Here is a 25269-nt window from a genome sequence, read left to right as displayed (position 1 = left end):
TTTTTGGGCCCAGTAAATCCCCAATGACCCAAATAGAAATGCTGGCAAACTAAAACTTTTTTTGGTGTGAATGTGAAAAATAGAGACACGAATTCAGATTCACAGCGTAGGTGGAAGTGTGTTAAGTACTTTTGGTCAGTGGAAAAAGTTTCAATAACGAAACAAACATATTTAATTCATTTCGAACAACATTTGATTGGTCCGTAAGAGGAAAAATAACTTATTTATGAAACATCAATATGAAATTAAAAGAATGAAGTTCATCTGATATCAGGTCATATAAAAAAAAAGCTTAAATGTAACTATTAATTCAAGAGCTTAATTTGGTGGGATAAATTGAACAATTATTATTTAATATTTATACACTTTATTGTTATTAATATATAATTCTTCAACCAAGCTTAACACCTCCGCATCTGTAAGCAAGCCCGCGGCTGTAAATAAATGCTTTACCACAGACAAACAAATTGCTTCATGCAACTTTATAAATGATATCACAAACTTGCCATGTTTTCGTATAAATCAAATCCAACATATCTGCGAATAGTGCACAAAACTTTACGGGCAAAACACTTTTGCTTTTATTTTATTTATTTTGTGGCTGCCCCAAGACGTTGCATGCCACGCCCTCACCTCTGCATCGCCTCCATCGCCAGAGCCCAGCAACCTTGGAAATTTATGTGCTACACTTGTTACACATACGACATGTTGGACGTGTGCAGCGGCTAAGACAAATCGATTGCTGTTGCCGCTGCACCAGCCACTTCTTTTGTGGCACAAACAATGGCAAGGGCATAATTTATTGAACACTTTGTTGCACTTGCCACCGCCAAGCGACAATCGGACTTCACCTCGGTCTCGGGGCAGATAAACAATTTTTTTTGAACATTTCATTGAAATTTATATTTTCGTTAAGCTCTGGAAAGCAAATTGCTTTTCTAATTAGTATCCTATGAGCAATTATACAAAAAAATCATAAAAAAAAAGATTCCGAAAGTTTTCATTGCTTTCTATCCTCGTATACATTCAAAGGGGTCAAAGTGTGGTCTATCTTTACTTAGGGAACAATGTGTAATTTGATTTGTACAACCCTTTTTTTTATTACTCTGACTGTAATTTTGTTATCAAAGCTTAAATCAACGAATTTAAAACTACAAAAAATGTTTTTAATTTTTATTTTAAATTATTTTATTTATTATTTGGTAAGCTTCGCCAGGACAAACGCATTTCTGGCATGAAAACAATTTGGCCCGCCATCGGATTATTAATGGACTATGCGCATTTTGTGCACTTTATAATTTATTTCACGCCATTAATGAAATTTTAATTGTTGCAGCCAGCGCAAACAAAATGTCGTAAATTTTATTGACACTATATGCGAAAAATTAAATTATAATGAAGTTTTCGCCCGTAATTACCAAAGCATTTATTAAGTTTATGGACTTTGCCATGGCTGTACTTGGCAACATAAAATGCTTTGAACCCAAGTGTAACTGGACCGCTTGAAAATGTCTGAAATTTAAGCAGAACAAACAAAACCGACAACAAAGAAAAACCAAGGAAACTAAGACAATAAAAATGAAATTGTTTTACAATTGCATTCTTTTTGCTTGGCTAGTTGTTTTATTTGCTTTGGTTTTATATCCCTTCAATTGCATCTATCTTCAATGAAAAGTGAACTATTTTTCCAGTTGGGTGTTGGGGTGTTATTGGCAACTACTTTATATTTTTAGCATGCCTAAATGGTGGGACTTTTGAACTGAAGGATCCTATGATCAATGTTCATTCAGAATTGTTGCATTTCTATGGCTAACAAAAAGGGAATTTTCAAAGGAACATTGGCAGTTTTTATTTACTAAAATAAATGTTAAGTACATTAAAATGTATTTAAGTTGTTCATTATGTATTCCTTTTATTAATACCACAAATGTTGATCAATACATATTATAGCCGTTATTGACTTTCTTTACCAACAATGATACTTCGTATCCCGGAAGTGAACTAACCTTTGATTTACATCCGGTGCCATTTAACCACCACACACAAACAACGCATTTCCGGTTATGAATGCAAGTCCTGATTTTCAGTTCGATTGTGTGTGGCTTTTGTGAAATTTTCCCTGTTGTTTGGCTTCTGGTCGACATGAAATTGTGTCCTGTTGGCCAAAAACTTACATAATCTATGTGCAGAGTATGCAACAGATTTTTTTTTTTTCGTCCAACACTACGCCACGCTGACAAATCCCCACTCGATGAACTTTGTCCAGAAGTGTTGGTGGCTTAACTTACAGCTGGACATTAAAATCGTTTCACCGGCTGCTGACGCCATTTTCCCCATTGCCATTTGGGTTTATTTTTAGCTGTTTGCCTGCCACCCACACAAATTGTGTCCTGAGTAAATATGGAAATCCTCAATCACAACACAGCAATATTTCGCCCATCTCTACTTGTTTACACTTGGGCATTGTGGCTGCCAAAAAATTCTATTTTGGTTAGTCTTGCGGTTTCCCGTGCTGGCACATAAATATGCATGAAGATGGGATGCGGCAAATGTATTTGCATAATGGATATTTAATTGATTTGGGTCTGCTTCATTGGCACGCCACTATGTCGAACCAAAAATAATCAAAGATTTATGTTCAATGACCAGCAAATAATAATGTTGTCGTTGCTCATCTTCAATGTATAAGGATCTCTAACTAAAATCTATTGTAAAGCACAATAAATACTGATTCACAGTAAATTAAAATAAAATTATGAAGAGAGTTTAATTAACTTATTTGTCTTATTTATGTAATTAAAACTTTAAAGATAAAATATATTAAAATTTGAAGCCAAAACTACAGACGAAACTACTCAGTGGGGAATAGTTTATGTTAAATATATGTTTGTTCTCCAACTCAATCCCAAAAAATAAATCTACTTGGCCATAACTTTGTCTCAGTACTCAGTACTTAATTCGGATTACATTCTCTAAAAAGGGCAAAAGGGTAATAAAATCTGCTTATGCTCCTTTTATGGCGGCCCAAGCTGCGAAATATCACACAGCTGGAACCATGGGGCTGTGCTTTCTGGCATTTCTGGCATTCACTTTTATTGTGCGAGGGGTTCAAGGTCTTGGTGAGATCCTTTGGGTGGGTGGTGCAAAACAGTTTTGTCTAAATGGTTGCAGTCAAAGGGAAATGTTTTGTGGAACTTTTGGGCCAAAAACTAAAGATGCATAAGAGAGTGGTAATCCCGGCAAATGGCGTCTAAATGCCCAAGTTCTCCCAGAGGCACTCGAAGTGCTCTAAATGTCCCCCGCCGCATATAAATGGCTGGGTATTTATATTTTTCATTTGCTGAGATAGACCCAACTTTTTGCTAAGTTTTGAAAATGTTCCCAGCAAACACCCAGGCAATTTTCCATGTCAGAAAGCAGCTGCTCCCAGTGCACTTTCCACCGCAGAACCCATCATTTAAATTACGAAATTTCAGCTGCTCTGGCATCAATCAACAGCGGCCAGTGAAAGTATTAGTTTAGACCAAGGCAACTTTTATAATTAGCTTTTCCAAAGAAAATGTAAAGTATAAGGTAATCTAACTGAGGCCAAAGAAGCCTCTGACCCAAAAACGTCCTCTAATCAAGCAAATAAATGGGGACTTATATCGAGCCCTTTGTATCATCGCTTTCAATAAACTTTTCAGACGCTTCGGTTAAACTTTCCCAGTGCATGTTCCCAGAAGAGACCGACAATTAGTTTTTCCCAGACTAATCAGGCCTTTGAAGTGGCTTTCTAAATGCATTCTGTCATAAGACATCCCCCGCAGATGCCACATGCATTTTGAAACTGGCTCAAATTGTGTCCTGGCATATGTGATTAGTGATTTAATTCGATTGATTCGATGCTCGTGGTATATCCTTTCAGACAACCGGAAACAGGAAGCTGTTTCAAAGCGAGACAGAGCCATCTCTCGACGCAATTAATTTAGAATTTTTCAGTACAATTTGGATACCCAGCCAGGAAATTGACAGACATTATTGCTGTCAGTTGCAGTGGCTCTTTTAAAGGTGACTGTATGTCCAAGACAAAATTTTAAAAATATAAAGCACCTCAAGCTAAAATAATTAATTGTGTTTCATTAAAATCAGCTCTCTATTTATTATCCGCAAAGCCGAATATTAATTTCTTTGTAAGCTGAAATTTATTTAAAAAAAAAGTAAATAATAACCTGAACATTTTTTGCAGCCATTTCCCATATTGTCACAACATTTTGCCACGGCAAAATTTGTAGGGCTGTGAAGAAAATGAAATTGTAAACCCCACAGTCCACATGTGGCTTTGGAAATTTGCATTAAATTTGGAAAAACATGCTGAAAAGCAACACAATAGCAGTATGTGGTTCAAACTAACTCTGAAAAATAATGACGGCAAACATAATTTATGGTAAGCAGGAAACACTGATTAAAAAATATGTATAAATAACTTTTAATAACAAAATCTGATTCAACTTGAATTTTCGCAATTGTTAATTTGATTTATATATAAATATACAGTACTGTTGGTTAATATCAAAGACTTTCGTTACGTATGTGTCACCCTTTTAATGTCTTAATTTTATTTTTTGTCGCTTCAGAAAAGTTGACAAAGATTTATGGCATACTTGAAGGCGTCGTCTAGCAAACACAGAAGAGCATCATCAATATTAATAAAACCCTCTTTGTTTTCGCACTTGCATGTGTGCATCTGAGCTCGTGGATAAACCCCAAAGCGAAAAAGTTTTTTTTAGCATACAATGCTGAAACGGAAACATTTGTCAGACTGAGACAGTTTTTAAGTTGCAACCAAATTTTACAAATTTATTTAAACGCCTTTCTTTATGGCAATACATTTAAATTTATTAGCCTTCAGCCTCTTATGCTCTTTTGAAAACTTTAAATGTCCATTTCAACAGACTTTATGTAATAAGAGCTTTAACAAAAATACAGAACAATTGACAATATTATGCAACCATTCAAAAGTAGAAAATAGCCATTTAAAAATTTATTCTTTTGCCAAGAATTTAGTTTTGGCCAACAATGGCTGCCAATAATAACCCATCAGCTTTTGTATTTGACGACCATTAAATACACCGACATTGAGAAAAATGAAACAAAGGCAATGACAGCAGCGAAACAATTGCACAACTAATCAATGGTGGCCATCAATGGAGTGCAATGGGAAAGTGAAGAAAGAGATAGAGATGGGGAGGTAGAAAGAGAGAGAGAGAGAGAGAGAGTAACGAAAAAACATTAGGAAAATAATTAAAATAATTGACGGCAATTTATACGCAACAAGGCGACAGAAACAAAGCGAAAAACAGAAGGCTAAACGAGAGAAACTTACAAAAAAACCAAAAGTTCTATAGGAGAAAATTGGAGCTGGAAAGTTTTTGCACACAAACCGCTAAAAAAAAGGGCATTGAAAAAGGAGACTGTCGGTATCCATTAACTTGGCCACTAATGAAACCACATTGAAGGAGCACCCTGAACCAGCACGAACTAATTGACACTGTCGGGTATGAAATGCGAATTAATTTCTGGTCAGCAAATTCGCGATTGCATCGCTCATACGACCCGTGTGCCAGACTTAACTTATTTGCCAGCTGTCACCGCTCGTCATCATATTGAAGTTCGCATTTGGTTAATGGTGAAGTCGGGCTGAATTGCGGTTTGAAAATCCCACAAAACAAATTCACCATCCTTAACTCCATTTCCGCTATGAAAGGCTCACACAAAACCAAAGGCAACTCAAAGCCAGTTGACTTGCTTCTTCCTGGCAAGCTTGTGTTCCTGGCAGATGCTATTTCTCTTAAATTTGTACTTTTCTTTAACTCAAAACCAAACAGAGTACCCAAATATTTAAGGCGTAGATGCAATGATGTGCATGATTTTAGAGTTATGAAGTCAGGATACGTATTGAAAATCATTCGCAAAGATAGTACTATTATTGAAACAAAAAGAAATTACTTAATATTTTACCAAAAATTTAAGAAGCTTTAAATTAAAGATAATAATTAGTTTAAATGTTTTGAGAAACACGTTAATTAAAATTAAATTAAAATTTGCGATTTTCACTATCACAAAGTTCCAGCAAAGAGTTATTCATAATTTCTCATTATGATGCTTTAAATCCCAAATGAATGGAAATGATTTCACTTTAATTGACGGGAGGCAGAAAACAGTGAAAATAATCTCTTTCATTTCTGAGTCATCGCGTGGGTCGATTGTCACTGGTTAATGCGTTGCCTCGTTTTTCATATTTATTGGATTTATTGCCTGACTGTACATTAATATTTGATGACACTTTTATGTTGTGCGATGCCAGCTCAGATTACACTGCAACTTCATATGCCGAGAGAAATTGCCAATTACCGATGCATTTAATGATGTCAGATATAGTTATTATCATACTATCGTGAAGTTGAGCACTATTTTAGTTAGAGCTATTCCCATATTAATAAAAATAACAAAAAATTAGGAATTGCGGAGCAAGTCAAACTTGAAATTCGACTTGCATCGCAAGTCCTGGGAATCCTTGTCCACCGATCCACTTCCATAACAGACCATTACACTGCCAAAGCTGTTTGCCGTTCGCATTGCGGTGGCCCGAGCTGTTTGTGCAATTGCATTAGGGAATTCCCCGTTCCCCATTCCCCACATAGAGCACACATATCTAAAGTATTTATTGCATTTTTGTTTACCGTGTGGCGGCGAGTGTGAAGTTTAATAAATTTTAAAGCTTGGTTTACGGCGTTTTCTCGTTAGCCGAAATTTATGCGGCCTTTAAAATTTGGTGTCACAAAATAAGGCGGGTGAAAGTTAACATATCGGATAAGACATTATCATGGTGGCAACATCAAAGCCAAGTGCCTTATCTGCTTATCCTGCCCAAGAATCCCTGATCCACTTAGAGTCCTCCTGCTGTTTGCTTTATGACCTTTATAGCCTGCCTGCCGAGTGTCACACACGTCCATATATTTATTAGCATATTGCCAAAGACGCCCTCTCACCTAATGATGCAGAAATGTAAAACAACTGGGACTGCTACCCCTCCGATCCCACAAGGCGTTCGGAAGCTTTCCAACCCATTGCTCCCGTTTCTCCAGCTCGTGTGGAGCCCTCGGAGGGATTGTCATTGGCAATTGTGATGTGGCATACTGATTTTGTTATTCTGGGAGCCAACTCCGCGTGACGTACGCGATTTTTTATTTCACAAACGTGCTGGGAAATCGAAAACTGCAAAATATCCAGGGGGCAGAACTATCACTTGAAATACTAGAATCATGTTAAATCCTTTTTGCAAGATATTTGAGTGCTAAAGGAAAAAGTAAAGTCATGAAAAATAAATAGATATATTTTGTATAATTGTAATAAAAATTATTCTTGTTATAATTAAAGTGTGGGTAATCAAATCAATTATTTTTATTAATTATTAGTGTCTTGAAACCCCTTTAATTCTGGTTACAGTGTTTCTAAAAAGCATTTTTCTTATAACCAGATTTATTGTTTAGAATCAGGCACCTACTGACGGACTGCACATTTTTCCAGTAGCCAAACTTCGAGGAGATACGCTTAACTCGAGTATTGCAGCTGAGTGTCTAAAGTTTGAAGTTTACTCAAACTTTTCTTTGGACAGCAAAGTGGCGAGTTGCAATGCTGACCCTAAAAAAACTTCATCAGTGAAAAAGCGACGAGATGCCCCAAATTTTAAAGTTAAATTGTTTGACGTGACGTTGCAAAATAATTGAGGCAAAATGGGCGTGAGGTGCAGTGTGCCCCATCCCATCAATTCATTTCATACAAAGCCCTGCTAAATCCGCTTTGCATCACTTTTAGATTAACTTTTATGTTTGCCCCTTGATGAATGCCAAAATAAATGCCAATTTATACACCTACTTGGCCAAATTGAATTACACGAAATAGGCTTTTGTCTGCCAATAAAGAAAAGGCGAATTCAATTTTCTGACAATGCCCAAAAATGTAGCCAAAAATGGCCAGAAAAAATATGATATCTATATATTTTGTGGTAAAGTGTTATAAACCTTTTGATAAGCTTATAAAACTTTACAGCAGATGTCAAGTCTGCGGCACAGTTTTTATTCGATTTTATTCTCTTTTTCTTAATTTAAAAGCGTTTGATTAGAGCCAGGTGGTCTAACGAAATTAACATCTTGTCATAAATTAAAAACTTTTAAGGGGGCGACTGTTCAGTCAATTTACTCGTCACCTTTTTTCTTGTGCCTTTTTCCCATTGAAATTGAAAGTCCTCTGTTGGCAGGCATGAATGCAGTTCGAGGAAAACTCAAATAGAACGCAAATGAATGAACCGGCCTGGAGTGAAAGGTAAATGCGTGAATAGTTGGCTGATTAAACGAGTGCCTAAAACACTCTACAAAATTTACCAACTGCACTCGAAACCCTTTCATTTTGTCGCAGCAAGCTGAATAAATTGAGCGCTGTTGAGTGCTTATCTATACCGGGGCTTTCAGGCGCAATGACTTTGCAAAAAATATATAGTGGAACCCTTGGCTCCTTTACAATTTTCCATCCAAAGTGCCAACAGTTTATGGCCACATTATCGCAGGCCATTTAAAGCACTCATACGCAGCGTAAGCCAATAACTGGGGCATCATTTTTGGCACATATCTGACGCTTTCATTAGCCGGTCTTGCCAAACACTTGGGAGGTTAGAGAGGAGTTAGAATTTGGCAGGAACTTTTGTAACCTCTGGAAACACCATGTTCCAAACATTTTGCAAACAATGAAAGATAAATATCCTTTCAATTAGCTGCTTTAAAATGAGTTCTAACTCTTCTAGTCCTGTATTAAATCAAGAAAGCCACTCAAAGTTCGACGTGCAATTAATGGTGCTGGTCTAAACTAGTTCGGTTACCTCAATTTACCTAGTTGGCAATATTGCCGGGCAACCATATATGGTGCATATTTTGTCCAAAGTTAAAAACTTTGCAACAACAGTGCCCGGCAATTCATTAGCATGCAAATTTGAAAATTTATCAGCTGGTGGTCTAGGCTATTGCACTTCAAAAAAATGTACAACAAATTTATTAAAAAAAAAAACCCATGATATAGAGATTAGTTTATTGAATATCTCTTTTAATTTCCCAAAATCTCTGATATATTTCGCATCAGTTTTTTTTTAGTTTTAAATGATTAACTTTTAATTATATAGGCAAATAATTATACCCTTGCAGAGGGTATTATAAAATTGGTCAGAAGTTTGTAACGCAGTGAAGGAGATATTTCAGACCGTGTAAAACATATACATAACAAGTAATAAAATCATGTTATTTTGATTAGACATTTTCCGATGAAAAGTTTATAATTTTAGCCTTTTACTTAGTTTTTTTCAGAATGTAAATTTCTATATGGCAGTAACAGGAGACAGTTTTCATGAGTCATTTTTCTTTACGAATGAATTGAGTATAGGTATTTGGGTTGGATTTTTCTTGAGTGTCGTTAACTTGCAGTCATGGTGTAGGTCCTGGGTTTTGTCCTGGCTTTTGTCCTAGCTTGGGTCCTGGTCGGAACTTTCTCACACTCTGGGAACTCTTTGATACGGGGACCGCAGCTGGTTTACTAACTGCATCAGCTCACATGACAAAGTTTGTCGCACAAAATATGAACAGATCGCAATGGAGGCCAGCTGAAGGAATCCCCAGACGTATGCTAGCGGCTGGAGCAGCAGATGCTTGGTAAGTCCATGTTTATGACCATGACCTCGGAACTATGCAGTATTATTTGAGAAGTTCTATAGAAATTCTAAATTGTTTATCTTGTTAACAGAGAAAATATTTAAGCAAAAGTAAAATTTTCTTTCCAAAAAAGTTAAGTTTAAGTTAATGATTTACGGCTTGGTTTTTTTTCGGTGGAGATATGATATAAAGTTTATAGCTTAAAAGTTCTTTATAGCTGCAGTTATGATTCATAAACAATGAATTGTCAAAATAGTTACGTATTTCCGATTTGAACATTACTAGCCCAAAAATAACCACCTGACACACTTTTAATTATCTTTAAATTACAGGCCATTTTATTTTAGTAATTACGTACTGCTGTTGTTGTCTAGCAACTTTCTTATCGTACAGTCCAAAGAGTAGGGAGACCTTAAGGTAAAGTCGATAAAACAAAAATGTATATGTATTGACCAATATTGACAGAAGTTATTGATTACAAACGTAAACAGAAGCGCACTGCACTGATTTTAGGGAAACTGATAATGGCAATAAATATTTTTTTTCCACCCATTTGAAAAAAGCGCTTACTCAGCCAATATCCAGGGTCGGTATAGTGACCCTTTAAAAGATAACGCCAAACAGTGTCTTGGTCTTGGTTTTTTGTATGCCCCCCAATGTTAAAACTTTGCTAATGTCTGGGTATTAACTAACCACAAATTTACGTGTGCCTATGTATATGTTAGTACCATAAACAAGAGGAAGACCCCACAGATAAGAATCGATGTCTGGTTTTGGTTTTAGTTTTTCAAGAACTGTGCTGCCATCTGCACAGTCTTTTTAGCGGGTGGTTTTAATTAAGAACCATGAATACGAAAGTCCATGATACATTTTCAGAAGAATAAATAATTTGTATGTGAATTATTAATAAAAAATAAAATACTGTGCCCAAAATTAATGGTGGAACGCAACAGTGGAATTCAATACGAAAGAATGCCGACGGTTACTTTCAGGTAAAAATAATTATACAATTTAAAAATGTAGTTAAATAACAAAGGATAAAAAAAGGTTTGCAAACAAATAAAAAAGTTGAAAAATTAAGATATAAATATTTTTTAATTGACAAAATACAAATTTGTCATAATTTATCATGCACTTATATTTAAATGGGTGCCGATCTAATTACTCGGACTTGTGAATTTGTGTTATAAATATTACTAATTAAATATGTCGTACTATATTTACACTTAAAGTCGCCTCTCTGTTCGTCTGTAGACACTTTATAGAGGTGTTAGATCTTTCATAATCTTTTGGTTAATATTTTACCAAATATATCGTAACTTTCTCTAAAGCTGATGAGTCAACCTCAAGGTTTTCCCTTTTTTAAAACCACAGACCTTAGCTAAAGGCATACATTTACGTAAATATAACGTCACATATTTACAATTAACAAACTCATTGAAATAATTTGGGAAGGCAAAAAAAAAATACAAATTGACTCATGTGAGTAAATATTTGCCTCTCTTGAGATCGGCAAACAGTGTTGACCCAGTAAACAAGCCCAAAGCACAAAGATCTAGACTGGCAAAGTCGCAGAGATAACCGACGAATTTTGCTATAGAAACGCAGAGATGTTTACTGCAGTCTTAACGCGATAATTAGCTACATTGACAACTTTGTATGATGACGCGATATACCTATCAGATCGTTCCAGATCTCAAGACCTATCGAAATACATAAGATTTAGGTATATAACTGAAGACGCTACACACAGCATGCGTATACATATTTCAGGCCTGACTGATGAAGTGCAAATAGGCTAATAAATAAAGGCAATAATAAGACTGCAATAGATTTATTTACACACACGGATCACACTTGTACTCGTACGGTAAAAATAGCAGGCTAATAACAACGCTAATCAGTTAGTCAAATATCGTCTGGCCGATAGCTCCGACAATTGGAGTAACTGCCTCAAAAACACCTCAGTCTTCCCACTGACACGAGTCTGTAAAGGCGCGGCAAATCGCAGTTTGAAGATCGCTGATCGGTCGGTTCAAATATACAGCAGTGCCTGAAATCTGCTGACCTCTTTCAGTTCAATTTCACAAAAACTGAACCGGAAATGTCGCTAATTAACTTGAAGTCGAAAGACATGTACGACGAACCGATTAATCTATGGAGGACTAAGCAACGCGTTCATTATCACCACGATGTGATATCGAAAGGAAATAAGTTAGTTTTGGATCCAAGTTCCCAACTGCAGTGGCACATATACACGACAAATTTTTGTTGTATAATAACTAAATATTTTTAACGCATTATTTTTTATATTTTTTTCAATTTTAATATTTTAAAGTATTTTATCTAATCAAAAAATAGTTTGCAAAAGCCATACAGGTGTCATACTTTGACATAAGCTTTTTGTCGTTTCTTTTCGTGTGTGAAAGCCGCAGCTCAAGTTCTAGACACTGATTGCAGGCAACCAAAAGGAAAACGTGATCACTTAATGTTTGTGTAAACAGTAAAAACTTATCTATCTCTAGATTGATGAGACAACCGGCCGACTTTTATCAATAAACGTATATACAAATTAGAGGTGTTTCCAAAGGAACACGCGTGGTTTTATTAGCCAGAGGAGTGATAGTATCTCAATTTGTGGGCAGAAATCGATCAAAAATCAATCAAAGCTGTAAAATCACAAAAAATAAGTGCCTGATTTGTTCAGGGTCAGGTAAAAGACATGAAATTGAATCAAAAGTTCGAAAAGTAGATTCAGTTCATCGGAAAGCATTGAACCTAATGCAAGCTATTCGGGTTACTCGTGTGTATATGTGCCACTATGCGTAGGGATTGAGTCTTGGGCAGCCTTTAATTTATTTCGATCCTGAAATAGCGGTCACAGATCCTCCGATGCCTGTGAATACATAACTATAAGTGAGCCAAAGAAGTCGGCCTCGTTCTCCAGATCTCCCCCGAACTCGCTGCCCCCTTCGGTACCCGGAACTCCACCCCATTCGGTGGCCGCCACCTCGAATCAGGTGATCCGCTACGCCAGAACGTCCTGTGATCACTGTGGCCACCACAGTATTCCGGTCATGTCGCCGCATCCCATCTCACCGCTGGCCAAGTCGCAGACGAACCTCGATCTCGTGGAGCACGCCAGTCAGCGGCAGGCCCTCCTCCCACTGCCCACCATCGGCATCCACCGGGATGACTCCGCCTGCACTTTGCAGGTGTCCCGCAGGCCATCGCTGCTTCTCCAGGAGATCCTCACCCAGCGTCCACAGCTTTTTGGGAGGAAGGACGGCAACGGGTTCCTTTCGCCAAGGACTGCCAAAAATGGGTACTTCTATGGTTGCATAATTACATTTTTAGGTTCGGGTAAAATACAAATTTTAGGTTTTGACAACCATAAGAGGAAATAAAAAATAAAAATTCCACATTTACCTCTGGATAAAGTTAAAGGATTAAGTAAACTTAAACACACATCAAATCATTTTTATTTTTGTATAAAAGTATAATTTTAATTGTTAATTTTTTTTTTTTATTATTAGTTAAGCACTTCAAAATTTCAACATATGTCTCTGAACAAAGTTAAACGAGTTAATTAATCACTCATGAAATCATATTTATTTTTATATAAAAGTATAATTTTAATTGTAAAGTTTTTTTTCTATACATTTTTTTATAACCATTTTTAATACAAAATTTTACTCCCTTAAAAAATTAGTGTTTCTTTATGATTATATTAACTTAATTTAAACCATATTTATTATTTATTTGCAGTAACCTTCAGGGAACAGCGAGTGGCAGTACAGCGACCATAAATTTCCAGAGCGGCACCACGAGTGCCAGGAATGGATCCACAGCCTGTTTCGACAATGGAGCCAAAAGCTATCAGGCCAAGCAGCAGAAGGAAAAGAACAGACGCACTGGCAAGTAAGTAAAATGGAAACCAAAAAAGCCACAAATTTAGATCAACTAATTTTGTAAATATATTTTTCCAGCGATGCCATAAGTTCAGCACTGTCGGCCACCTATTGTAAGCTGTTGGTGCTGCTCGGCGTTTGTCTGCCCATCACAGAAGTTATATCCGACCAGATACCCACCTATGTGTACCAGGGATTCTACGTATATCTCTATGCGGGCAGCATACTCTTTGTGATTTTCCTGTACATCAGTGCCTTTCGAAATCGATCGCTTTTCAATGCTCTCAAGGACTTTCGTAAGTATTAAAATATAATTAATGCATTACTATTTGACTTTAGTACTTACATATTTTTAGATGAAAAGAATAGCAATGTGCATCTGAAGCACAAGGTAACCCATTTTGGTAGCTTCTATCTGAGAGTGGGAGCCATTGCCTTTGCCATTGGCACCATGGTGTATTCTGGCCTGGAGTTTGGTCAGTTCTTCGAGCTGAATGGCCATCCCGGCTGTCGCGATGTCTTCGTGGCCATCACACCCATCTGCCGGATGGTCCTGTGCATCGCCCAGGTGCAGTTCATCTTTTTGAACACCACCTACATGGACATGGCCCAGCACAAGGTGACCTCGCGATTCGGACTCATGCACATGGTGGCCACCAACTTGTGCGAGTGGCTGTATGTCCTGGTGGAGGAGACCAAGCACGAGATTTTCCACATCAGCCAGCACGAGGTGGATCCTGCCCACGATTTGGTCAGTCACAATGGCGGCAATAGAACGGACTGGTCGGCGGTCAATGAGTCGCTGCACCAGCACCATCACCACAATCTCATCAATAACACCCTGCTGGGTAATGTGAGTTCTGTGATCGCGAACATCACGGTGACGCCATCGCCCACGGCGGCTGCCTTCAGTGGCTGCTCCCGCACCACGATTATGGGTGCTCTGGTCCAGCAGCTGTCCCCCTTCCTGTTCCCCTGCACCATCGAGTACTCCCTGATCTGTGCCGTGATCCTCTTCGAGATGTGGAAGACCGTCAAGTCCATTCCGGATATCGACAAGACCCGCAAGAATTCCGTAAAACCAGTTGCCGCTAAGCCTGCCCATCACTTCTCCGTAGATTGCTCGCAGTCCCACAAGGGCCTCTTCTTCGGCATCTTGATTATAGTGATGACCATTATCTCCATGATCATGTACTTCGTGCTCTACACCCAGCCGGGCTATGAACTGGTGGCCACCCAGGAGGTAACTCTGTGGGAGACCTTCATGTACTTCATGTGCGCATCGGCTGTGATAACGGGTGAGTGCAATTAACTGGCTGCCATATGTTTGGCAATCCGAAAAACTACGTTTACAAAATATAATCTCATTTGGTACCATAATTTCTGCAAATATTTTCAACTAAATATGTCTTCTTAAATTAAGATAGGAAGCTAGATTTAAAAGAGCCGACTTTTTTATACCCCTGCAGTTATGAGAAAGGAGTTTTAGTTAATACACTTCTATCACATTTTTTTAAACATTTTTATAATACTCTTTTCACAGAGAAAAGTTTTTAGTCAGAGCAAAAGCTCAAAAAAGAAATTTTAATCTATTTTTTCTGGCATTAAATTGTTTCTAAATTACCCCATTTAATTTGTGTTTCAGGCATGATCCTAATGCGCGATCTGCGCTACATCAAGGACACCAGCGACGAGCATCATTCGATGGATCTGGACAATCTGCTGCTGATTGTGGCCCAAACCGGCGTGTACTTGTACGGCATGTTCAGCATCCTGGGCAGCTACTTTGCCAAATGGGACACAGTGCCCGATCGCGTGGAGGGCATCATAGCGGAGGTGTTCGGGGTGGTGCAGACCTCGCTGCAGACCATGTTCATCCTGCACGCCAGTCACCGGCGTTGCAAGGGGGCCAAGCAGGTGCGGAGGAAGCCGGGCAGGGAGATCATCACTTTCCTGCTGGTGGCCAACATCGCCATCTGGTTCGTGAACACCATGATCAAGGGACGGGCCGTGTTCCGGGAGACCCATCTGGAGTTCTTTGGCGTCTGGGGCTGGACGATCATCACTCACATCTCCATGCCGCTGGCCATCTTCTACCGCTTCCACTCCACCATTTGCCTCTTCGAAGTGTGGAAAATCACCTACAAGGCCAAGTCGCATTAGGAGCCAACTGTTGATTAGTTTTCTCTAGCTTTCCTTTGATTAAGTTAATTTAAAGACCAAGCGTCTACTTGCGAACTTTAGTTAAAGTATGTTTAGGTGTGAAATTCGTTGACATTGCTAGTTCAAAATAAAGATTTAATTTATTAAACGATTGGATTTATTATTGTACTGAAAAGAAATGTAGTTCTACGGAATGGTAATGTAAAATAATTATTTTCCACATGGTTAACATTAACAATGTATGTAAATTTAAAAGTTCACTATTGCAATGCAACAATTGATTTCGAAAACTTTAACAATTCTTTAATAACTTTGTCTGATATTATGTGATATTTGTATACTTTTCAGTTAGCAGTTCAGGTGCCAAAATATTAAGCAGTCACCATGTTTACCCGTTTTCAGTTGACACTTTAAAATGGTAACAATTGGTAACCTTGCGCGTGCTCTTATTGATCGATTTTTCTGAGCAATTATTTTGTGAATTAGGTAATGCAAAAAAATGAAAAGCATTCAACGAGCAAGTTAAACAGGCCTTGAAATAAATCGGTGCTTTGGGGATACATGTGACTCAGTTGCAAATTGCCTTGATCCATAAATACCCAAAAGAAATCGCGTGCCCAAAAAGCAAAATCAGGTATTCATGTATCGAATAAATCTTGATGCAGACGATTGACAAATCGGCTCTTCCGTTTCCTGTTGCGTATGCTTTTCCAATAAAAATGTCAAAATGGGGCTGGGATTGACATTGAACGGATGCAAAAGGAAGTGGGTTAAAAGGGGAAGACAGTCTTATGGGCATAAATTTGATATGGCCAAGAACACATGAGCAGACATCGATGTGTGCGGGGAGTTGTGGGTGAAGGACTTTCGAACAGAAACATCAAGGTAAATAAAAAGGTATTGAGCCATGAAGTTGATGAATTGGCGCATTTAAATTATGTATTTATGGGGAAATCGGAGAAATTGTTATTCAGGCAGCTTGCGCAGCGATAATAAACGGGCAATTTGGGGTTAACAAATCGAGTGATGAATGGCTTTATCACGTCCTTCCGCCAAACACGTGATTGGAATACTTTTATACGGCCAAAGTCGAACAATCAATTTATATAGTAAACTTTAAGCAATTGATACTCCATAATTACCATTAAAACAATAAAAACCAGAAAATAACAGCACTGTATTAAAAAAACATTTATTTTAAAATAAATTCCAATCACGTGTTAGGAATACAAGACAAAAGCCACGTGCATTACACGTGACTTGTGCGAATTTTAGATGCAATTGCTGAGCAAAAATGATAAATGGGGGTGACTGTGGTTGCCAGTTGCATATATTTTCTGGGAGGAGAAAGTATTTACTTAATTTTAACTAGCTAAAAATGTTTAACTTCTTTAATATATTCACTAGCTTTACTCAGTCAAATATATATAACATTTATTAAACCAATTTTAAGCCTTGGAAATAAATTCATCGTTTTATTGTCCATTTAAATTCCCCTCAAACTCAAATAGCCATCATAATTAGAAGGCACTTGCAATTTCCAGTGGAAACGTGATAATTACAGGTAAAAGAGTAAAAAGTGAAAAGAGAATGAAATGAAATGAACAAACCAATTAGAGGGCTGTGAAGCGAATTGAGACGGTGCAAAATTCTTCATTTTACTTTTATCTAAAGTGTAAACAATTCACAATTCAAGTTACTTGCTCGTGTTCAAGTTCAAGGCGCAAGTACTCCATTACAATGGGTTTTGAGGGGCCAAGGGCATTGTCAGGCAACTTCCTCGAAGTTGGAATGTCAACATTAATAAATCAGCTGGGAAATATTGCAGTCGATGGCACTTTTTATGATGCCATCATCAACCGACTGCCGACTGTGCCAGATGTCAACCGGAAAATAGAATCGGGAAAAGAGCACGAGCGGTGGACTTGTAAATGGAAATGACGCGGAAGCGCTAAGGACAATGACGGACGTCGACGTTGAAGGCCTCCCAGGCGCCTTTTTGCCTTTCCTGACGGAAATGACATTGCCATGGAGGTGACATTTCCAGCGGAAACGGAAAAACAGGGCCAATGGCCACAGAAACGGGCAAACACTCGACGATTGCTAATAAAGATGGGAAGTGCGTTAAGGACTCTGGACTTCTTGAGGTAGTGGTGTAAAGAAAATGATCTAACTAACTATTATCTAAATTATCTAATTATTCTACCTAATGGTTTTCACAATTTATTTGAAAAATTTAACAAAATTAGATAAGCGAGGTAAGCATACCCTCCCCTTGCACCACAAAACATTTTAAATTTCCCCGTGCACAATTTTAAATAGTGCTTTGGTTGGTAAAGAAAGTATTTAGCTCTTAGGCAATTTAAAAATGTGTTTGGCAACATTTCTATAGCTGGCTGGGTTCGTGACTAGTAAAACTTGATCATGTCCAATACATATTAATTCAATTTATCTCTCAACTTCACATGCAGAACAAAACTTTATGCTCACTTGCTGGGATGAATGAAGGAAAAATTAAGTTTTGAATGGGTGAAGCGTTTTCTATTTGAACGATTTAGAACTGAAAGTTTGGCCAAGTTATTCCAAGCCAAGAAGTTGCTAGTCGTCAGATATTGTTGAAGTCCATCAAAATTGCTTGAAATCAATTGGGATGAAACTTAAATATAGCTGCAACCGAAATGCTGCCAAGAATGTGTGCTCCTCTAAAAGCTTTTCAAGCTGCAACCGAACGTAAATAGAAATAAAACCATTTGCTACCCATTAAGCGAAAGCAAAGAGGGACGAGCATCACGTAGATCGAAAGCATTTTTCCTGTCTTGAGGACAGAAACTGAAACAAAACGTGTTCCTGGTGGCAAATCTTTTGTGGCTCCCCTGCTTTCCTAGTTTTTGGCACCCCGAACACGTAAGCCACGCACATGGATGGCTAAAGACATTAGAACGACACAATTAACCTTTTTAAAGGAGGATGTCAACAGTTGGTGACGGGTCGTGGTGTCATGTGGTTGGGTTATGGAGTGAAGCTTAAAGGCGAAACAATCAATGCCACTTTAAAAGCTTGGGCAGACATTTTATATGGCTTTAAATAGTTCTTACTGAACATAGAAAATAGCATTAGTTTTGTTTATAAACCTAGAAAATAAATAAATTAAAAAAGTCTACAGGCAAAAGGAATTCCTTATAAAAATATGTAGCTATTAACAAAATTCCTTAACATGTTTCAATTTTATTTATTGCTTTATAATTGACTTTAAACCATATCAAATACCCACCTTTACAGCCTTTTCCCTTGAGGTAAATTAAATTATGCACTGCGCCGGGGAATTTATCCAAACGTTTACATTTTTCGCAAACACTGTAACGCAAATATGGTTAAATTTTAATAAGACACCGAGGACAGCTTAAGGCAGTTTCAATTTGTTTTTGGCGACTGAAACGAGGAACTCCCTTTTGAGCTACCCACAAAGCAAGCACATAAGACAATTTCCCACTCAGAAAGTCTACAAACCATTCCATGAGGGAGTAACGTAATATTTTTTGTTGAGTGGAAAATTAAACACAAGCTTACCCAGGCGACGAAAAGACAATAATATCATATTGCAGCTTGACGGTAATAAGATTATTTTAAAGATTGAAATCCGTGCGACTCAAATTTCTGCAATCGGCTTAAAAAGTTGACAGACAAAGTTTGGATTTCCGGATAAAACGAGACGAAAAGTGAAGCTATCAAACATTAATGAACCCCGCAAACGGTTCCCTAATTGGGTATAAAACTTCGGTTTTATTTTGCAGCGAGAATTCACAGTTGGTGCAATGCAAAATTTAGTGGCCATATCTATATAGTTATTGCAATGTTTTTTATGTCCATATTTTACGACAGTTGCGCTGGACTCGGGGGGTCTGGAAAAATATTCAATTGCGATGCAAGGACTGCGCAAAACTGTCAATCATTGTCACGGTTTTTTTTATTTCAGTGCTGTAACACATGGGGTATGAATGATTGGCGAGGTAGGTAAACTAGAAATGAATAATGAAATAAAAGAAAATGCTGCAAATGACATTCGTAGAGCCCATAAGCCTCGATAAAAAAGTACCAACTGAGTAATAAAAACATATCCTTAGGACACCCACAAAAGCTTACTCGTTTATCAATTTTATGGGCGGCCAAATAACTTTCTTAACGTGTGAAAAATCGGCAACACCGAAAACAAATCAAAATGTGGCCCAAAAGCAAACCGAAATAATTCATTCATTCTGTGTTTTTTTTTTAGGTTTCTGTAAGATAAATGTGGCGAGTGTAATAATAAAATATTTATACAAAATCACAAAATCTCAAATGCAGAACAGAGACGCAAATGTTCGTTTTGGTTCAAGCTTAGCTTGGTTTTTTTGTTTCTGCCATTGTTCCAAACCATTGACTGATGGAAATTTGATGGAAGGTTCACATCACGTATACGCCCAGGGGACGTGCCTAAATTGAAACTTTCGTTGGTCCACTTTCAACGATTTATTTTTAAAAGGTTGCTTGATTTCACAGCAGCTGCAGAAAATATACGTCCTTGCTTTGCACTCTACAAAACAAAATGTATGTTGAACAATTGATTTATTCGTATTAATTATAAGTACAGAGAATATGTATTTCAGTATTCCCTATCGAATGTCCCTTAGACTTTTCCTCCTGGTAGTCACCTTCTGTTCCATGGCCATCTTCATCATCATCCTCTTTCTGGCCAAACAGGCCTTCTGCTCGGGCAACAGTGTGGATACTATGGCACTAATCGCCTTTATTTTTTCGCTCTCTGATTTTGGCTCACAATAGATCGCCACATTTTCTTGGTCTGCTGTCCCAGACTTTGATTTCTTGCGCTTGGGTGAAGGGACGGGGCTTGCTGTTCGACTAATGTTTTGGTTTTTTTGTTTAGAAGTTTTCCTTACATGATCGACTGTTGTTTTTGCAGAAGTATTGTTTTGTGTATTAGCTATTTTTGACTGACAGTAGGAATTGTTGGTTGCTGTACTAGGAAATGGTTTTACAGATTGAGTTTTTTGTTCAGGAATGTTTCTAAATGGACTCGGTGAGTTAGGTAGCGTTTTAGATGTTTTGTAACTTGTTTTGGAAGATTTAGGTGACGCACAAGGAGTCTTAGTATTATTATTTTCCCTCGAATGCAACCTCGAACGTCTGGAGGGAATTATATCGGGTTCCTCAGAGGAACTACGATATAAATATCGTTTTTCTGCTCGGTGGCTATGAGTAGTTTTGCTGTTGTCTTTTCGCTGGGTCATTGAACTTTGTTTTGACTCAGAATCAGCATTTTTGTGTTCAGCTATCGACTTTTTGGAGTTTTTCGATTTAGCTAAGGTTAAATCTTCTTGGAATCTGTATTTATTTTTGGAAGATTTAGGTGACGCACAAGGAGTCTTAGTATTTATTTCCCTAGAATGTAACCTCGAACGTCTGGAAGGTATTATTTCGGGTTCCTCAGAAGAACAACGAGATAAATATCGTTTCTCTGCTCGGTGGCCATGTGTAGTTTTGCTGTTTTCTTTTGGCTGTGTCATTGAACTTTGTGTTGACTCAGAATCAGCATTTTTGTGTTCAGCTATTGACTTTTTGGAGTTTTTTGATTTAGCTAAGGTTAAATCTTCCTGGATTCGTTTTTTTTTTTGCTGGACTATGGCGAATATCAGTGTTATTTACCGATTTGGGACTATGATATCGTGAAGATCTCGATTTTCTTCTGGAGGAATAATCAATTTTGCCTCTTACATCTTCTTTTGCTCTTTTAGCCTCAGATTCGGCTTTCCTTTCCAGCTCAGTTGGCTGTGAACTTTCCCTTGACACATCTCTATTTTCCGATTCGTTTTCCGTAAGCATGTTGTGCTGACTAGTGCTCACAACCTGCAAATTTTAAATAAATAAAATTAAATCAAATGCAAATGGTAGCCAAAATAGCGTTCCTACCATCAAATCCTTGGGCCTCGAACCATCACATCCTAATGCCCAAGCAGGAACGAATTGGGGCGCGAAGGAGAACACCCTCGTGAGGGCGGTGAAATTGCCACACTCATCGGAACAGTATCTGGAATCCGGTCGAGCCTTCACATTGCAGCTGTTGGCGAAGCAGATGCCCCTCTCGCCGGACTTTCCCGGCGGATTTTGATCATCAATGGCTTCTGTTGCCAACTCTCGAAACAAATTGCATTGCGTTTCCTTCGTTTCGTAGGTCTTTTTGACCGACTTTGGATCCGTCGTCCTGGCTGCTTCGATTGCTTTTGGGTCAATATTCGTGGCCACTTCTAACTCCATCTCCTTGGCAGCTCGTTTTTGGATCTCTGCACTTGAGGCCTTGCTGCCCTGTTTTGGATTTTTTGTGACAGCTGCAGGGGTTTTCGCTTTTGACTTTTCCGGAAGAGCCGATTCCATTTCGAGGTTGTGAGTTGCCGACAAGCAGAACATGGATTTCCTGCGAGTAATGGGTGGTCGCTGCCTCACGCCGGCTGAGTTGATTACTCTGGATGTTTTTGGCTTGTAAACCTCCTTGGGATCCTCCTTGGGAACAGCAGGATTGATTGGATTACTTTTGAAGGTGCATCTCAGCCGGGAATTCCTGAGACGGCATCTTTTGCAATAGAAGGAGTCATATGTGTGACCTTTTTCGTCAGTTACGCCGATGCACGCTCCATGGAACCACTCGTTGCAGTTGTCACAGCAGCTGAAGAGGACATGGAATTAAGTCAGAGTAAAGGATATATGGGGTAACCGCTACCTACATCATAAATCCATTGGCATGGCTCTGCCGACAAATGCAGTAAAGCTCCGTAGGAATCGTCATTGGATCCGAGTCCTTTGGGAAGGTTCGATTAGTCGGGTGAATATACATATATATCCTTAAAATAAGGTACTCACTTCTGCAATTATTCTCCTATGCACTACTGGCATTGCTGACTACCAAATGTTTTCGGTACCGAATATTTTGCTATGTGCAATGATACTTCACATTTGAGTGATACGACCCGCATGCTCAGTTGCCTCAGTTCAAATCTCAAATCCCGAAATGTTGTTCCCAATTGTCAATTGCATTTAGAACTCGGGCGATTGCGAAAACAAAAACCATGCCACAAAATATTTTTTATTGTCTTTTGGTCTCTTCGAAAGCACTGAAAATGCATTCAACTTCGATGTGCTCTGCTGCAATTTTCATCATATTTTGTTCCTCTTATTGTGGTCATGAATAATTTATTTACGACTGCACATGTTACCAGCTCACTGCCTGGCGGTAAATTTTTTATGAACTTGGCTAGTATGACTTGCAAAACTGGGATCTTTAAGGCCTTGCATCATCTGTCATAAAAGAATGTTAAAGTTACACAAAATATGTTATTCTACACTACCACATGGAGGAAAATTGGCACGAAAATGGTTTGTCAATCATTTACCTTTATTTAATAAACAAAATTGTGGTTCCAATTAACAATTGTCCAATAACATGAGCCATAAGCTTACATTTAATTATTCCATAACTTTTGTGTGTGGTTCCTTATCGCAAATTGTACTCGTGCAAGCAATTAACTCTCTTGTTTACCCACATGGCCAACAAATTTTGCAGAACCAGAGCCCTTCACCTAATGCTGTTTTTGTACCCACCCACTATGTGTGCTATCTATTTCCTTCTGTTTTTTGTACTTTCGGCGCTCCATCCCAGTGGTGCCATTAACGTTTTTCCATCCTGTGCCTGGATTTTGCCATTTAGATAGTTAAAATACGCCTTTTCTTCACTTGGGACAATGCTAAAGTTTGGTAGAATTTAATGTAACCTTAATTTCCCTTTTAATTTAAGCGTTATTTTAATTTTTACATATTTAAAAGTCTGTTTAGACAGAGTGGTTAAGAAAAGTTGAGTGATTACTTTCATGTTAGGACCACTGTTGCCTTCTTAATTCTTTTTTAGAAAAGAGCAACTACCCTGGCCTTTTAGCAATTCGATAACATTTTTAGCATCCTCTGGGTTGCTAAAATTTGAAAAATGCTGCGACCATCAACTTTGATATTTAACAGATTCCTATAGTAATTTAAATTATTATAGCTTGTTTACTATATAAAATATAAACTTTTAACAAAAACAGCTACCCCTACATTAAAAACTTTTATATTCATGAAAAATAGAGCGAATGCTCGTTCAGGAAAAGACAATGGACACCTGACACAGTCAATTAGTTTTCTTCCGATCAAATTAAGTTGGTTTCCCTTTCCTACCAAAAATATTAACCCACTCAATTTTTATGTCACAACCACTCTGGTTTAATTTTTTTTTTTGCGGCCCCCAAAACCCAAATGGGCGTGGCACGTACAACATTTACATATGGCATTTACACTTATCAACATTATGTTGGGCGACGCCTGTTTGTGGTTATGTGGCACACATTCGGTTTAACATTGCGTATGAATAATTGAATATTTCTTGTTTTTGCACTCTGTTTTTTGCCCGTTGTTTGATTAATTGTGCACACACGGCGTGCGCTCATGCTGGGCAAAAAACGAGATGGCTCCATCACACTTTAAGGCCTGGGACAGCAGATGAAAACAATTGCATTCTGACCGCAGAGCGACGGGCATCTGACCTAAAAAACCTTACGATTGGCAGGTGCACAAAAACAAATGTTAAGGCTAAAAGGCAGCAGCACAAAACCCGTAAAAAGTATTGTGTAAACATGGCTTTTGAGCAAGTCAAAAATGGTCAAGATTTATGATAGGGAAATAGGCATTAAGATGTTAGGAAAATGCGAGCAAAAATATTTTCAAAGTTTACTTTAAAAATCTTTGATAAAATCAAATAAAAGTAAAAGCAAATAATTTCATAAGCAGATTCTAAATATTAAAGAACTAAAAAAAAGGATTTTAAATACATGACGTTTTTCCTCTATAAATGTTGCTAAGCTTGATTTAATATTCATCCGAGGGAATGGTGAAAGAGTTTTCGATTCCCCACTGGGAAATGCACCTGCCACAACTTCGATTTCCTTGCTTAACGGCCCAAAATAAATTTCGGTGGTACGTTCTGTCGGCAAATGGAAAATGTTATCGGCAAGCGATTTGAAAGCCAAGGAACATGCCTTTGAGCAGTCAAAAGGCAGCAATAAAATTACTTGCGTCACACAAGGAAGGAGGCAACCCGAATCGAATTGCAGCCAGAGATAAAAAAAATGCCAAGCACACATACTGTATGTATGAACATGCAGGTGAATAGAATGCAGAATAAAGTTCTGATTAAAGATTTTGGCTTTCAGCACAATTTGCATTTGCTGGCCAATCTGCAGACGAAAGGCGAATCCTGTCTGTGAGCGGGATCAGGGAATTCCTGAGATTCTTGCCTTTCCTGAAGCGACATTTCGGTGATTTGTTAATACGCTTTGCGTTCGTATTACATATTAGTTTTAAAGTGATCTTCTTTTAAAATATGG

At 38.0% G+C, this 25269-nt stretch overlaps 3 protein-coding genes across 5 annotated transcripts; 1 reads left to right on the top strand and 2 right to left on the bottom strand.

The window, feature by feature from the left end:
• The first annotated feature begins 10539 nt into the window (after positions 1-10539).
• Positions 10540-16034, top strand: LOC128262053 (proton channel OtopLc). 2 transcript variants are annotated; one of them, XM_052996081.1, is made up of 6 exons: positions 11664-11948; positions 12610-13059; positions 13503-13655; positions 13724-13941; positions 14002-14943; positions 15291-16034. In XM_052996081.1, exons 1-6 carry the CDS (start codon positions 11839-11841, stop codon positions 15806-15808), a joined length of 2391 nt encoding a protein of 796 aa, XP_052852041.1. In that variant the 5' UTR covers positions 11664-11838; the 3' UTR covers positions 15809-16034. The 2 variants fall into 2 exon arrangements, with proteins under 2 accessions (XP_052852042.1, XP_052852041.1); XM_052996082.1 differs by lacking the exons at positions 11664-11948; positions 12610-13059 and adding an exon at positions 10540-10726 and having other exon boundaries at positions 15291-16033.
• Positions 16035-20439: 4405 nt separating this feature from the next.
• On the bottom strand, positions 20440-21369 carry LOC128261578 (NKAP family protein CG6066-like). The gene has a single exon (XM_052995348.1). The coding sequence runs from the start codon at positions 21367-21369 to the stop codon at positions 20458-20460; it is 912 nt and encodes a 303-aa protein (XP_052851308.1). The 3' UTR covers positions 20440-20457.
• A 67-nt stretch (positions 21370-21436) lies between these two features.
• LOC128261577 (CXXC-type zinc finger protein 1-like) lies at positions 21437-22783 on the bottom strand. Of its 2 annotated transcripts, XM_052995347.1 has the most exons (4): positions 22718-22783; positions 22582-22655; positions 21773-22523; positions 21437-21709 (listed from the first exon to the last, which is right to left on the bottom strand). In XM_052995347.1, exons 1-4 carry the CDS (start codon positions 22748-22750, stop codon positions 21437-21439), a joined length of 1131 nt encoding a protein of 376 aa, XP_052851307.1. In that variant the 5' UTR covers positions 22751-22783. The 2 variants fall into 2 exon arrangements, with proteins under 2 accessions (XP_052851307.1, XP_052851306.1); XM_052995346.1 differs by having other exon boundaries at positions 22582-22749.
• Between the last annotated feature and the right edge of the window lie 2486 nt (positions 22784-25269).

The sequence above is a fragment of the Drosophila gunungcola genome, unplaced genomic scaffold (assembly GCF_025200985.1).
Source record: "Drosophila gunungcola strain Sukarami unplaced genomic scaffold, Dgunungcola_SK_2 000001F, whole genome shotgun sequence".
Lineage (NCBI taxonomy): Eukaryota > Metazoa > Arthropoda > Insecta > Diptera > Drosophilidae > Drosophila > Drosophila gunungcola.
Note: the sequence above shows the minus strand (reverse complement) of the source record. Positions and strands in the feature narration are given on the sequence as shown.

Bases quoted from the DNA above. Each gene is read 5' to 3' on its own strand.
- LOC128262053 (XM_052996081.1), top strand. From the start codon at position 11,839: ATGTCGCTAATTAACTTGAAGTCGAAAGACATGTACGACGAACCGATT. The intron at 13,942-14,001 runs GTAAGTATTAAA...ACATATTTTTAG, and splicing joins CAATGCTCTCAAGGACTTTC to ATGAAAAGAATAGCAATGTG. The intron at 14,944-15,290 runs GTGAGTGCAATT...TTTGTGTTTCAG, and splicing joins CGCATCGGCTGTGATAACGG to GCATGATCCTAATGCGCGAT.
- LOC128261578 (XM_052995348.1), bottom strand. From the start codon at position 21,369: ATGACACAGCCAAAAGAAAACAGCAAAACTACACATGGCCACCGAGCA.
- LOC128261577 (XM_052995346.1), bottom strand. From the start codon at position 22,691: ATGTATATTCACCCGACTAATCGAACCTTCCCAAAGGACTCGGATCCA. The intron at 22,524-22,581 runs GTAGGTAGCGGT...TGTCCTCTTCAG, and splicing joins CATGCCAATGGATTTATGAT to CTGCTGTGACAACTGCAACG. The intron at 21,710-21,772 runs GTAGGAACGCTA...TAAAATTTGCAG, and splicing joins CGAGGCCCAAGGATTTGATG to GTTGTGAGCACTAGTCAGCA.